This window comes from Haliotis asinina, chromosome 14 (assembly GCF_037392515.1).
Source record: "Haliotis asinina isolate JCU_RB_2024 chromosome 14, JCU_Hal_asi_v2, whole genome shotgun sequence".
NCBI lineage: Eukaryota > Metazoa > Mollusca > Gastropoda > Lepetellida > Haliotidae > Haliotis > Haliotis asinina.
In genome coordinates this window covers 41116963-41132338 of record NC_090293.1, presented here as the reverse complement: position 1 = coordinate 41132338, position 15376 = coordinate 41116963, and the positions used below count along the sequence as shown (strand labels likewise).

Below are 15376 nucleotides of genomic sequence, written 5' to 3'. Positions count from 1 at the left end.
CAACATAGCACATTTGTTATTTTGTGTGTTATGTATGAGATAAATGTCTAGATTTTGGGTGTAAGTAAATAGCTCTGCTATTTCATGTGGAATCAACACTTGTAAAACATTTGTTCTAAAGCACAGCAGCATATAAAAAAACACATGGCCTGACATTTGAATGACGGTGATGGCTAGTTTTCCAAAGTTCTAGAATACAATTCTAAAGTGCTCTGACAAAACATAGTTACTTGTTTTCATATATTTGGTTAAATAATCCTCTGAAGAACATTAGATATTTTTGAGATAATCAAACACAACAGCGTCATCACACATTCACGTGTTGGAGATGTATGAAAGCACAAAATGTCATCTTCATGATTTGAAGTTAAAGCTGTTTATGCTCTTCTTTGTGTTGTATATCAAATGTTTCCATGGCAACTGAATCCACCTTATTAGCAGAATGCTTCCAAACATAATTAGATGATAAATTCCTGTTGATTTTAGGACTTCTAAAGGAGGTCAGGGCACATATACCAGTATATCATTTTGTGTAGTTATAACAGATGTGATTTTGTGTAGATATACCAATATATTCTGTTGTGTATATATGCCAAGATGTTCTGCCAGTATGGAGACATATCTGCTGTATGATTGCCCAGAACTGGTTTAGTTTCATTAATATTTGTCTACACTTGATCTCTGACCACAAACGTACTCTTTGGGTATCAAGCAAGTGATTACTTGTAATGAAGAAGTTTTTCATCCATATATTATCATCCTTCATTCTTTTCATTACTCTCGCTATATACCATGTGTTGCCCATTTTGTAGATTATTTGTATTTCCCTATTGGAAATGAGCACAACAGCAGAATCACTTCAGACACTCAAACAGTCCTGGTTATTGCAATGAATGTAGAAAGTTATCTAGAACACTGAACACTTTGTCCACATGCTGCTGGAGACTTCCTAGCTGCTTGTATACAGTTGAGGGTTATTAGTATCCCTTGTCCAAGTCAGCTTGGAAGGTTTCTCTGACACTATGAGCTGCAGATTTGTTTGATCACAGATTCATAAGATGCACTATTAATAAATTGTGATATTTGTCCTCTATCAATTTTCCTTAATTTCAGAGTTTCGTTAGTGACCAAACTTGACCAAAATGAGTACCATGGAAGAACGCCGTGAAGCTCGTCGTCGCAGGCGGCAACAACAGGAAGAAGAGTGAGTATATGTTGTTATCGTCATCATCTCTCATGTTTGTCACTCATGTGCTGTGATGATTGTCTAGTGTCATTTATTTCTGTAACTTAATGTTTTGTTTCAGTGTATGTTGTCCTCTTGTTTCCTGTCATTGTTTAGAGGTGTTTTGTGAGTGCTATCCATGTTGTGTATTGTCGCGACCCTCATGTCAGGAGTGATAGCTCATGACATGTTTTCCTGGATCAGTTCTAGCTGTCCTTGATAAACATGAAAACCTAACACATATTTGCTGACAGAGAATGTGAATACATGACACATTTTATGAATAATAACACCTTCATTTTATTCCTTTTGTATGACATTTCAGAACTAATTATTGCTCCTTTTATAGGGTGAATGATTATGAAGGAAAGAGAATTGGGTCTGAAATGTCATATAGAGAATAAAAAGAAGTTGTTTTCCATGAAAACAAGTCATGTATTCATGTTTGTCCAATTTCTTAATTTTCTCATGTTTGTCACTCATGTGCTGTGATGATTGTCTAGTGTCATTTATTTCTGTAACTTAATGTTTTGTTTCAGTGTATGTTGTCCTCTTGTTTCCTGTCATTGTTTAGAGGTGTTTTGTGAGTGCTATCCATGTTGTGTATTGTCGCGACCCTCATGTCAGGAGTGATAGCTCATACTGGCAACTTACTCTCTGTGTTCTGTGTCTCATACATCTATTCATGATTCCTAAGGAAATTCAGCAACAAGTGAAGGGAAGTCATATATTTAAAGTGTTTAAAAGTGTTTATTCACAAATTGACTGGGTTCATCACTGTAATATCTTCATTGCTGGGTAATAGGTTGTGCCTGACTACTTCATCAAGGAATATTCATTGATGCCAAAGCAATGACATAATAGCATGAATGATTTAATATGTTGACACTAATGCCGTCATAGGAAATGTGGGTCAATCTGACCTTGCTACTTTGGTAACTGTCTAGGTCCTGTCATTATTCACCATCCTAAAGATCATAGCATATTTTAAGAGAAGAAATGATATAGACTCAAAGATGTAATCGTTTCATTTTTTTATATTTTCAAAGATAACTTATAACTAGTAAATAGTGATCTTAAGGAATTAAAGTCACAAAATGCTAAATCTGTTTTAACTTAGAATGGTGAAATCTCTATGCATATAACTGATACCATTTCTGTCATATCTGACAGTAACTCGGTACGTTATTGCTGCGACCTGTGTCGGAACAAGTAGCTATGTGAACTAGGTTTAGATTTCATTCATCTACGTGTTAACTCATCTCATTTCACCAAAGTAATCTGCATTTGTTTTGAAGCAAGATATATATGTATGTATCTATATTCACAGTTTCACTAATCTTGAATAATGAACAATATTCTAAACTTAACTGCACATTTGTGTGTTACTATATTGTCAGCTAAAGATGATTAATGTACTTATCATTTAATCATCTGCAGATATTAACATCACTAAATGGAATATTGATAGTCTGTATACAACTGCAAAAGCACTGTGCCTAAATGTGCTCCTTGAATGAACTAACATGAACTTTCTGTCTGGTTCAGGGAGGGCTCATCAGAGTAAGTGATCAACTGTTGGTTTATTGTATTGACCATTTGAAGCAATTGTTATCTGTTGAATTGACTGCGTGTGACCCCTTCCAGAACCTTGCCTGACATTAAGTCATGGCATCGGCTCATGACATGTTTTCCTGGATCAGTTCTAGCTGTCCTTGATAAACATGAAAACCTAACACATATTTGCTGACAGAGAATGTGAATACATGACACATTTTATGAATAATAACACCTTCATTTTATTCCTTTTGTATGACATTTCAGAACTAATTATTGCTCCTTTTATAGGGTGAATGATTATGAAGGAAAGAGAATTGGGTCTGAAATGTCATATAGAGAATAAAAAGAAGTTGTTTTCCATGAAAACAAGTCATGTATTCATGTTTGTCCAATTTCTTAATGATTTTCAAGAATTGACAGAATGTATTGTGAGTTGTGACACAACAAAAATGTTATTTAGATAGACATTTTTTATTTGCCTTGCCAAATGAATGCACTCATTATCAATTCATATGATAGTTTGGTAGAGGTAACACAGCTTTACAACATTTCTAGTACATTTACTAAACCATAAAGAACAAGTTTATACTGGCCTTTGTGAAGGTGTGATAGTTATTATGATTAATGCACTAAGAACATATTCACAGCATGCAATTCAAATAGATGATTTCAAGTAATGTCTCATGCTTATGTACACATCAAAGCTTAAAGGCTTACTGCTTATGTGCTGAAACAATGTAAGAGTTGAATAATGAAGTCAGTTTAAATAATGTAGGTGGTCATCATTGAATCTCATTTGGCATTATGAATGCAAGCACTCAACTTTTATAATAGCTCTGCATGATAATATTATACAAATTGAACGTAACTGTGTGAAGTTTTGTATGTAACCTATCTTTTATGCAAAAACATTGTTTCTAAAGACTTGACTAGCTGTGTTCAAGATTTGTGTAGACAGGGTGTGTTCTGCATGGGGTTGTCATCATGACATTGTGTCGACGTTATATGATTCATATTGTTACTGCACATCTCATCTCTGTATGCTCCATATCATGTGATTCATGGAAACTCTGTAAACAGCTGCTGTAGGCTGCATGTTAGATACAAGCTTCATTATGTAACTGAGTCATGATTGACACAGCACACTGGTTGCCTCTCACAACTCACTGTAGCTGCCTTGAGTATTGTCATAACCATGGTTTCTTTATTGCAAGGTTTAATGAGGACGAGGATGATCAGGAGGAGTAAGTCAGGACTGGCATGTCAGTTCCGTCTTCTTGCATTGTTCCTTACTTTATAAAACATTCTGCTTCATTACTGGCTCAACTCAAGGGATGAAACATCTCAAACCTATATCTTCTTCCTACCAACTAAATGCTACATTAATGCCCCAGTCAGAGATGAAATGATTTTTTGCATCTTTGTGTTTCAAATCATTCTTTTTCTCTTTCAATAACCAAATGCTTCTACTCTCTGCTGTGCTGGTTATATCTCAAGTGTTACATCTGCTAAAAGAGTATATGGTGCTGTGCAGGAATAGACACATTTCTTGCCTCTCATGTCTGAGAGAATATGAATTGGCAGAGTCACTTGTAAAATCTTCTCCCTGTCTAGATCTCAGTACCGATGTTGGACTGCAGCAGTCTGACGTAAACCTCCAAGGTCGTGTCTTATATTTAGTTGTCTCATTATCTTGAGCATTTCCCATGCAAGACTGTTGTTCCTGCACTAACCTATGGCTCCTGTTCCTGTTGGGATACCTGCTGGATCCCTGCTACAAAAAGCTGCAATTTCGCAGAGTGTAACAAGTTATCTGTCTAGCATGGCAAGTTAACACTCTTTGTACATGTTTGTACTTACAATGTGTTCATATACATTGGTTTCTTAAGCACTCTTTGATTGGGTGAACTCTGTTTATTTCTTCCAAAATAAAATCTTTACTGTATGCATGTAGGTTTGGATGCTGGAACATTGTTCTGCCTGACATTTTTCACTGACAAAGATGTTGGAACATTGTTATGCCTCTGACTATAAATGTTGGAACATTGTTCCCTCTCTGACTATAAATGTTGGAACATTGTTCTGCCTCTGACTATGAATGTTGGAACATTGTTCCCTCTCTGACTATAAATGTTGGAACATTGTTCCCTCTCTGACTATAAATGTTGGAACATTGTCCTCTTCTGACAATGGATGCATGGACATTGTTCCCTGTCTGACTGTAGATGTTGGAACATTGTTCTCTCTCTGACTAAACATGTTTGAACATTGTTCTCTCTGGCTATAGACGCTGGAACATTGTTCTCTCTCTGACTTTAGATGTTAGAACATTGCTCTCTGTGACTATAGATGTTGGAACATTGTTCTTTCTCTGATTCCAGCTGTGAATGCTGGTATACCTCTAAACATCTGTGTCTGTCAAATGCGATTTGCATGTTTGTAGTGTGGCTATGCAGGAACTGTAGGACGATGTACTAGATGCAGTCTTCTTCATGCTGGAGAGCAGGGCTGCAGTCTACTTTTATCTCATAAACTCTTGGAAGCTGCTTTGAAACTCTTGATGACTCAAAACATTTACTATATTTGCCGTAATAAGGGCCTTATGCTCATAATAATTTGATGAGAGGGACCTAAAAAATTCAGTGTTTGAGAACAGTAGAGAAAAACTCAGTTCAAGCTTCCATGAGCCCTTTGTGTACACTTCCATGTGAGTTCTGTAAATGATTTATGAATACAGACTGTCAGGTATGATTCCTTAGACATAATACTGAGTGCTTTCACAGTTCCTTACAGCCTGGTCTTGACAGGGGGCTTAATACAGTGAATATGTTACATAAACAGATATATACATACGAACACATATAGTCTAAACATAAGATGTATTCGAATTCTGATTCATGATTTCCTGTTATTTCAACAAAATGACAGCATGGAGACCTCAATGGACATTTCAAAGAGTCTTAGACAGCTCAATGAGTAGCTACTCTTTCAAATGTCATTTTTAAAGTTTTAGTATGTAGTGATTACTTTAGACACCGCTGGATATTTTTCATTGATAATGATATATTTGTGATACTAAATCAGAGAATTCACCAAGCCTTCGGCCAGTGTCTCAATAGCAGAATAACTGTACACCCATGCAGGTTTACATAATTGCTACAGACCATTGTGAGGTATGGTGGGCGTGGCAGGTTGTTGGTGGATGTGGAGATCTGATTGTGCACATCTTCTCAATTTTTTCATCTGTTTGAAGTAAACAGTTCCACAGTTTACATTTTTTTTACACTCAGTAACAATTTGTCACAGATATTTTCACAGAAAACAAAAGGTCAGATGTCACTTATCGCTAGCGGGTTTTCTGGTAGTCATGGCAACAGCATATGAGTGGGTGCCAAGAGAGTTTTGTTTCACTGTTGACATAGAAATCACTGCCAGGTAGAAATGAGTTGTGTTCTGGGCAAATGTCCAACTGCCTGTTTGATTATTGCTTCATTTCTTACAAGAAGTGGAAAGACAACATAGTTCAGACTTGAGCAGAAGGCAGCAGCAATCGTGGGGAAGCCCTGGGGTGAGGGTGGGAGGGAGCTGGTGTGTTTGCAAGATACCAGAAGGCTGGTTGATCAGGAACAAACATGTGGAATGGTAACTGCTACATGATCCATTGCATGCCAACATCAACATGGTGCATTTTGTGATGTGATCATATTGCTGTTTCTGGAGAAAGATCATCTGGGAAGGTGTGGACACCTGATACCCACACAAACATGCAGACAGCCGACTCTTAACATTGCCCCTTCTCTAGACAACAACAAGTCTTTATTCTCCAGGAATGAGGGAAAATGATATCAAAACATACAGGCATATATAAATATCTTATATCCTATTCTATATACTTGTACAGAGAAGGAACAACATGTATAAGTCAGATAAAGGGATCTGTTGTCTTCATTTTACCTTTTGGGCTGTTCTTTTTCTGCAGTAGTATTGAGGTTATTTTAGGAACTTATTCTGGTAATAATAACAATGTCAAAGTACATGAATGATATTTGAAGGAAAGGCGTCGCCACCAATTAATATTTTCTACTTTTCTCAAGCAGTATCTTCTTAATGAAGCTATAATAAAGTAATTCTTAGATTTTCATACAATTATGAGCTAGTATCAAATGTCTCCCATAATATTGTTTTCCTAAAGTACCTTCAGACAGAAAAATGATCCAACTTGCTCTTCCTTATTTGAAGAAATGCACCAATAACGCCACGAAGCATGGTGTCAATTTTAGAGACTAATGCTCATATTGTTTGCCACTGGTGAGAGGTGAGAAGCAAATTTAAAGAGGGAAGTACATGACAGAAGACCTTCTGGTGCCTATGACACCTATAGACAGATGACCCACCACACATAGCCAAAGCAGTGGGTTTCTGAGTCTGTCTCACCGTTCCTCAACACAATATTTCCCCTTCTGCCCAGCCCTTTTTGTATAGATGTATAAATGTATCTTTTTGGAGTTGAAAACATTCTGATGAATGAACAAGGCAAGATAGATGTTTTCTAGTCTAGGTTTCACTGTTCCTGAGTCCTGATCAAGAACACTCCAGGTTCAGTTTGAGTGAATTTTACCGTAAATGACTCCTGCAGTCACTATCATTATCGAGATAAACTGCAAAGCAGTAAAAACATGAATATCGGAGATAAAGTCTGTTGACATTAGTTGGCCAGGTGGTGGCTTTGATCAGGCCTTCCATGGTCAATTTTATGCTAATCTGCCTCGGCAACTGTGAGAAAATATAATGGGTAAAACCTAGGATAGGTGTTTAGTGACATCAGGGCAATGCATAGGGAAGTATACAAGTCACAAAAGGTGTTTAGTGACATCAGGGCAATGCATAGGGCTCTGCTAGATGTCCACTAGTCTGTCCCACAGTCCCTGAACCACATTATTTACCCTTCACTGCAATGCTGAAGCCTTAAATGAAAGTCTAGATTTTCTCAGGTCCTGAATCTCTGGTCTCCCTGGAGCTCTTTTTCAATTTATATAGTTTGCTCCTATCAAAATTATACATGTATATTCAGAGACTGAGCATTAGTCAAGATTTCCATCTTCAAACTTGAAGTACTTTATACAAGACAAGGAGGACCCTACCATACAAAAGGGATGGAGGTTGTCCAGCATCTTTGGCAAAGTGAGGGGACAGTAGATATTCTTATGAGTTTTGTCAACAATGGTCTAATCTTGCCCATTGTCATGAATAGGCAATACGAGATGCCTGTAGAAATTTGATGCCCTGCAGTGCCTCTTCTTTAAATGCAGCCTTTAAGAATGGAAATTCAGGTACACAACATTGGAGGAATGTTAGAGAATTCACTATTCATCATTACAAGTTAGAACTTTTCAACCCCCCTTTCTATCTAAGTTCAAACATTTCTACTTACTTCACACAGTCACAATGTGCCCAGCTGCATTTGAACAAAACAAAGCTAAACTGTCTTGAAAATTGGGATGAAAAATCTGATAATGAATTTATTGTGTTTTTCTGTGGTTCAAAATAGGTACATTTTCAGGTGACTTTCAAACACAACGGTTAACAAGCTAGATTAAGATGTAGTAACCAGTCATGGACAGGTAGCAGGGAGATGCGGCCTGAAATCTTTATGGCCTGGAAGTGGGAGAGATGCAGATGTTTTCACGGAAGGGGGTGGGGGGGTTAGTTTTTAACAAAGAGGGAGAATGAGATGTTTTCTGCCAAACTGGATTCTAGCATTAGCACTGTTAAGTGTTCATCAGAGCATTTAATGCAAGCGACACCTGCTTCTACTGGTATGAGGAACGGGCGATGTCATATTGAGGTTGTTGAGAAACTGATACCGCCACACAAATATAGCTCAACTACGTCAATAGTTATTTGTTTGTTGACACAGTGATCAACAAGCCCAATTTGGGTTTCAGTAACAGAATCAATATTTAGTCTCAGTAGTTCTAGAAAGATGGAAATTATGATTTTAACTCACATTTGTTACAGAAAATGTCATTCGTAATTCCAGCCTTGATGTGTCAAGAAGTTATTAGTGTCAAGCAAACAGTGCTGGCTATATCCTCCTGCACACTGTAAACACGAGAGGTAAAGGTTGATTCTAAACGGTTTAGATAAACAGTGACCACACATGCAGAAGGAAAATCTTATCTTACCTGTTGCCATTGTCCTATGTTACAACATGCATTGTGAGTTGTCCATGATGCCCTCACTCCTTCAAGGCTGTTGTGTCCAGTAACAACACAGTGTCCAGTAACAACACAGCTGTCAAACTGTAACACAGTGTCCAGTTGCAACATAGTTGTCAAGTTGCAACACAGTGTCCAGTTAACACACAGGTGTCCAGTTTCTTCCATGTCCATACTCTCACCTTGTGGTAGTCTAACAAACATCTGATGGTCCCACTGTCCACACATTTCTTGTTCTTGTGTCCAGTTCATGTGAAACTGTTGACTATTTCCTGTTTCTTCAGCCCAGACACTCCACAGTGTGCTCTTCCATGTAGAAGTGCAGGCTGTGTGAGAGACAGTGGTGACAGGAACCTGATCAGGCCTGTTTGTCTGTGTGTCTGGCAGGACATTCCTGGACTTTAGGCATGTCAGAGTTTGTTAGTGAGAGGCAGGCTGGACATGCCAGGTAGCTCAAGTTGATGACTGGCAGAAACTTGATACACTTCCAGAGGTGTTCCACCAATCTGAGGCCTTCTCCCCTCCCTCTCTACCTCAATATGGTAGGAGACCTTGAGAGGTGACAGGTCACTGCCTTCATCTGTGAGTGCTGCATCTCAGACTTAGTACCGACACTGTCATCCAGCAAGGGTCCTCTGACTTCACAGTCAGTCGGGGTATAAAGGTGGTCGTTCCCCTTGCATCTTCGCAGTCTCTACTACAGTCCTCATTTCAAGGTAAAAATCGACTTTCTTTCATTTGGAGTATGTTTCTGATAAGTTATGGAATTACGCAAGATATTGTTTTTGTGTGTGTGTTTTGAATTCTGTAACATGGATAGTTTAGATATTGCAGTTTGTTTGAATATTTTCATTCAAGTCTGTTGTTGTTGCATGTCTACGTTATCTATCATACACTGCGATCCACGTGACATCCACTTGTTGACTTGTGTGGAGTAGAGTTTAATTGCCTACAGGTGTAGTGCGTGTAACTGTCAGGATTCTTATTTTTCAATGCATTAAGAGGGAGACATTTCTCACTTAACTGTTGGTTAACGCAGACCTCTAAAGCTTTTCTCTGGATATCTGCCAAGATGGGCCAAGCATGCTACCAATGTATGTGGAGACTGTTTTTGCACCCATGTGTTCCACGATTTATGCGTTTCTCTTGGCATCACTAATGATAGTGTTTCAAGAACCTTCTTATCTCTGGAGAATAACCTTGTACCTTCACATTTCAAAACCTTTTTCCAATGTGTATGTGTGTTACATTCATAGTCTAGTATTTGAATTCAATTCAGAATTTGAACAAAATTTAAATGTGAACATCAAGATTGGAGAGAATTTTCTGTCTGTTTGTTTGTGTATGAACTCAGATTTGACAACACTTCAGGTTATGTGTGTGTTTATTCACACCCAGCAACATCTGGCAAGAGCTGGTCAGTCCTGGTCAGTGATGGTCATCATGCATGGCAGGAGATGAGGGTCAGGAATGCTACTGACTCCATGCATCATACCAATAAAGGAGGTAGCAGCCTTGTGACCGCTAGCCAGGACATTTCTCCTTCACAACTGTTCCACTTCCTGGCATTTTAGAACATTTGGCACGGCAGACAAGACTATTACCATGGCAACACATGCATCAGTGCTCTGTGCATCTTTGTTGTCTCTACATAAATATAGTGAAGGTTAGAATGCAGACTGTATGTTGCACTGTGATGTTCAAAAGGAACCTTGTTGAAAAGTCACACATGCTTTCAAGATCAGCAGAACAGACTCTATAAGTAGAAAAACTAATGCTACGGATGTAGAAATATTTGTTCTTGTGGAATAGGGTTATATACAGGGGTCATGCCAGTAACAGCTTGTATCATTGCTAGCTCAGGTACAGTGTAAGGTGACTGCTATAGCATGTGTCTGCTTCTGTTTATCTAGTATATACATAATATTACATAACATGTCCCATCATTTTGTTTATCCATGTTGTATACATGTGCGAAAACTGTTATTGTAGAGCAATCTGGGTGGTACATCTGATTATATTGCCAGTATTGCCTTTGTGGGTACTTTCTACATATGACTATATTGCCAATGTGGATGGTACATCTGACGATATTGCCAATATGACCCTGTGTATTTTCCCTGTATATGACTATTTGGAAGTATTGTCATGTATGGAGGATACATCTGATGGTATTGTCATGAATGGTACATCTGAGGGTATAGCCAGTATTGTCATGTATGGATGGTACATCTGATGGTATTGCCAGTATTGTCATGGATGGTACATCTGAGGGTATAGCCAGTATTGTCATGTATGGATGGTACATCTGATGGTATTGCCAGTATTGTCATGGATGGTACATCTGATGGTATTGCCAGTATTGTCATGTTTGGTATGTGTGGATGGGACAGATGGCTGTGCCCAGCACTGTCTATCATATCACCATCATGTCATATTGTAGGATGGTCATGTTGAGTTGGTTTGAACCACACAGGCATGATGGCTAAAGGGTGTTTGGCGTGATGCCACAGCGATCAGCTGATGTCGGTGGAGAGTTTCAAGGCTGGTTGCAGCCTCTGTAGTACACTGTGACATGTCTCTCAGACCTACTCCAGTCAATGTATGAGGGTGAGCATGACAGCACATGAAACCCAACCCGCTGTGAATGCACACTCCTGGCATGGGCACATGACCAAACAAGTACTGCCGCCCCTACACTGTCACTTCCATCTGCACACTGTTCACAGTAACCATAGTGCTGATTGATGGTGCACAGTTAACGAGGTGGAAGAGAAGCCAGTTGTGTTTGTATATCAATTAGAAACAAAGTTAATTAACTTATGCCCTTTGATCAGCAATGTTGCACTCATAGGGTGCAGTTTACTAAATTCCACTTCCTGAACACACAAGTTTGCAACAAAAACCTTATATGTTTTTAACCCCCTGATGAAACAGGTGTCTGTCAGCAGCAACACAACAGGACAGATTAGGCATCATACAAGTTTTTATCCTGAAAGGAACTGATTTTAAGTTGTTTTCTGCTATTTGCCAAAGAGCAGAAGGAACTATCACAAGTTTTGGAGATGTTTCACAAGTGTTAATCTGTAATGTATCTGGTTTCAGTGCCTCAAAGACATATGTAAAGTGAGTTAGCTGAAGCAGGGCTGCATTAGGCTTGCACTGCCACAACTCTTAGGTAGGCTGGTACAAGCAGTAGGGCTAAGAATAGGTACTCTAATGTTGGAATGTCTGGTAACCATGGCAACATGTTAAGATGTCTAGAAGTATTATTTGCCATACCACTGAGTTCCTGATGATAATTAGCATTTCTGTATCATGACATTTGGTTCAAAAAGAACCAGACAGTAGAATATGTAAATATGTAGTCGCATAATGAGGAACATATCTGGATTTGTGAGCTGTTCATAAGCTTCACATTAACACTCTGTGTCAGTGTACACACAGTGTATTGGACCATGTGTAAAGTATGGCTTCAGATTGCATTTTATCATTGTTTGTGTCCTACAACATATGAGTATTGACTGTGAGCAGGACCATGATAAAGGTGAAGGTTTCAGAATGATATGTTTGGACCATGTCTTCAGTGTGGGGGCATGTTGTAGCTGCTGCTTTGTGACATGGCAACACTTCCAGTCACAAAATACTCAACTTGAAATATATTTTCAACCTGAAGAAGTCTTCAAAGATTTTGTCAAGCAACAAAATGAAAACAGAATTGAGCATTTTGCCATGTGGTGACTGCCATCATCTCCCTTGAACTATATCCTGCAGCATGTTGCTGATGGCGACGGGTGATGATGCACGTATCGCTGACACCGTCCTGAGCATGTCCTGGTGTAGCTCTAGTTGTAGTATGGTGTTAACTAGTCATCACACAATAGGCATTTGTGTCATCCATCTTCAGTTTACACCTCTTTGGATGAATTGATTTTCTTTCAATAAACCTTGATTATCATGCATGCAGTGAAGTGAGTGAATAAAATATCCACAAATTATTCACAACAAGTCCATACATATTTGCCAGTTGTAAATTCAGGTGAAACAATGAATGGTAATGCTTGGTTTTATGTGACAGCACTTGGAAACTGTAGAATATGTATGGTAGGTCGAACCAGCATGAATATTTTTCCTCTTATGTGTTGATGACAAGCATGCATGTAGTAGAACTTATGATTTTTTACTTTGAACCGTCATGCCTATTTCTGTGATGGGTCATCATGGAGTTTCTTCCTGGTGAGCCTACACCCTCTCCTAACCTTTGTTTGAGAGTTTTTCAGAGTGTGTTCCCCTTTTGTGCCTTCCTGGTTTGATCTCCTAACTCTGTCCGATTCCCTTAATGTAGAGCAGCAGCAAGCGAAGTTAGCGCTGTCAACGGCGAGGATGATCTTGAGCGTCGACGACGTGAGCGAAGAGAGGCTCGTCTAAGGCAAGATAACATGTAACCAAAATATAACCACCAAGGGAGCCTCTTATATAGCTGCCATGTTGCACTGAGGCCAACAAGCAACCCACTTGGATATCAAAGATATATAGGAAGTCATTTTGTTAGGAACTGTTAGCTCTTTGCATAAATCCTATACAATAGAGGGTACAAGTGACTGGTGTGTTGTGGAACTGCTTTGAGGTAATCGCTATGATATTGGGGAATAGAGTCAGTGACTTTAGTCATTGCTTTTTGCAGATTAGTTTAGTTCTGCTTTTGCACTTAAAAAACGAATGATGTAGAGCATGGTTTGCTTAATCATCATCATCATCGTCAGCTTCATCTACCCCAACAACAGCAGCCCTCATGTTGATCAGGAAGGTGTTGTAACATTGGAGTTGTCTCCCTTACATTATAGGAGGCCTTCATTACCTGGAGTAGTTCATTCATTTAAGCCACAGTCTGTCTGCTACATAAGTGTGACCGTGATGAGCAGCTGAATTACTTGATTAGCTATGGAGGAAGTTATCCCAACAGGAGACTGTTTCAATAATGTTTTCTTCCAGGTACTCAAGGATCACAATGTTTGTTGATCATATTTGGCTTGGGAAGTGAATTGATGCCTTTCTCTACTTCACAGTTCAGCTGGTATATAGTAGAGCCAATGAATTTCTTGGAATTTTTTATTGGAGATGGTCATCCATGCTGAAACATTGTACAGTCAATATGAATGAGCATTTTTCATCTTGTTTGATTTTCATTAGCTGTATGAACAGTTAAGTATCAACATCACCACCTATAGGAAATAAAATAATTATTAGTTTACTAGAACAGAACTGTTGTTCATATGAACATTTCCGTCACCAGACAGGCTGCTGAGCCTCAGGAGGAGGAGAGATCATCTCGTAGATCCCGCAGACAGCAAGAGGAGGAGACCCCTGCTGAGGTAAGTCACATCACAGCAAACTAATTGCTGATTTCTTCTGCATTCAATCAGTTATTGCTACTGTAACTGCACTGCATAATTTTTTCTTGAATGTTACATTTTAAGCACATTCTGTTTTTCTGGAAATAATGAAAAATCCAAGACTAAAATGGAGAATACATTACATATGGTGTTTGAGAAGGTGTACTGATTATTGCACACTCAAGTGTGTGGAACTGATGGCACAAGCCGCACCAGCAGATCTCCAGCCATTCCTGACCATCATCGTTAAAGCATGGGAACAAACATGCACTGCATACTTATATACTGTTATCCATATGGTGTGACTGGATGCCTTTGTTTAATGCATTCTTGTCTTGATACTGCAGAACGTAAGCTATCATTTTCATAATAGATAGTATGCATACTATAAAGTTGTTGATTTGATTTGAATGAAATTTAAATCTTATTCCAATGTATGTGTATTGCCATGTCGGTTGTTGTTCACATTTATCTATTTTTGAATGTAATGTATGTTCAACACCAATTTTGATCTTGTTTCTTTTTCTCCATCCATTTCTTTTGTTTATGATTTTTCCTCTTCTGGTTGAGTTTCATAATTTTTGTGCATTAAAACTGTGTGCTGTGATCCGCTTAAAACCATCATATTGATGATCATCTCATCTTCACGGTACAATAAGGTAGTGTGTGAGGGGTTCTCTATGCTGAGATATTTATATGGTGTGTGTGATCCTCACCGTGTTTCAGGACACGTCAAGCTATAGATCGCGTAGGCGACGAGGCCAGGAAGAGGAGGTAAACTAAACCCACATAGCTCCAACATATGTGCTCTTGCTGTTGTCTTCATTACTGGTGGCAGTCAGTGTGCATCACTATATTTAGCACTGGTAGCTGTAAGATAGGAATGTGTATCACTTACTCCAGGCCATATTCTGCTGTACAGGCCATGTATTCAGCCCTCACTAACCTATACACAACACAACCAGTGTTTCATGACACCT

At 38.7% G+C, this 15376-nt stretch overlaps 1 protein-coding gene across 50 annotated transcripts in view; it reads left to right on the top strand.

The window, feature by feature from the left end:
* Positions 1–15376, top strand: part of LOC137261016 (troponin I-like) — a 60161-nt gene that overhangs the window by 22544 nt on the left and 22241 nt on the right. For 20 of the 50 annotated variants that reach the window (XM_067798680.1, XM_067798651.1, XM_067798664.1 and 17 more), the window contains 3 exons: positions 1114–1204; positions 14297–14375; positions 15123–15170. In XM_067798680.1, coding sequence (XP_067654781.1) covers positions 1143–1204; positions 14297–14375; positions 15123–15170 — 189 coding nt within the window. In that variant the 5' untranslated portion in view covers positions 1114–1142. Of the gene's footprint in view, positions 1–1113; positions 1205–2773; positions 2789–3999; positions 4030–13348; positions 13433–14296; positions 14376–15122; positions 15171–15376 lie in introns of all 50 variants that reach the window. The other 30 variants (XM_067798640.1, XM_067798639.1, XM_067798667.1 and 27 more) reach the window with 7 other exon arrangements.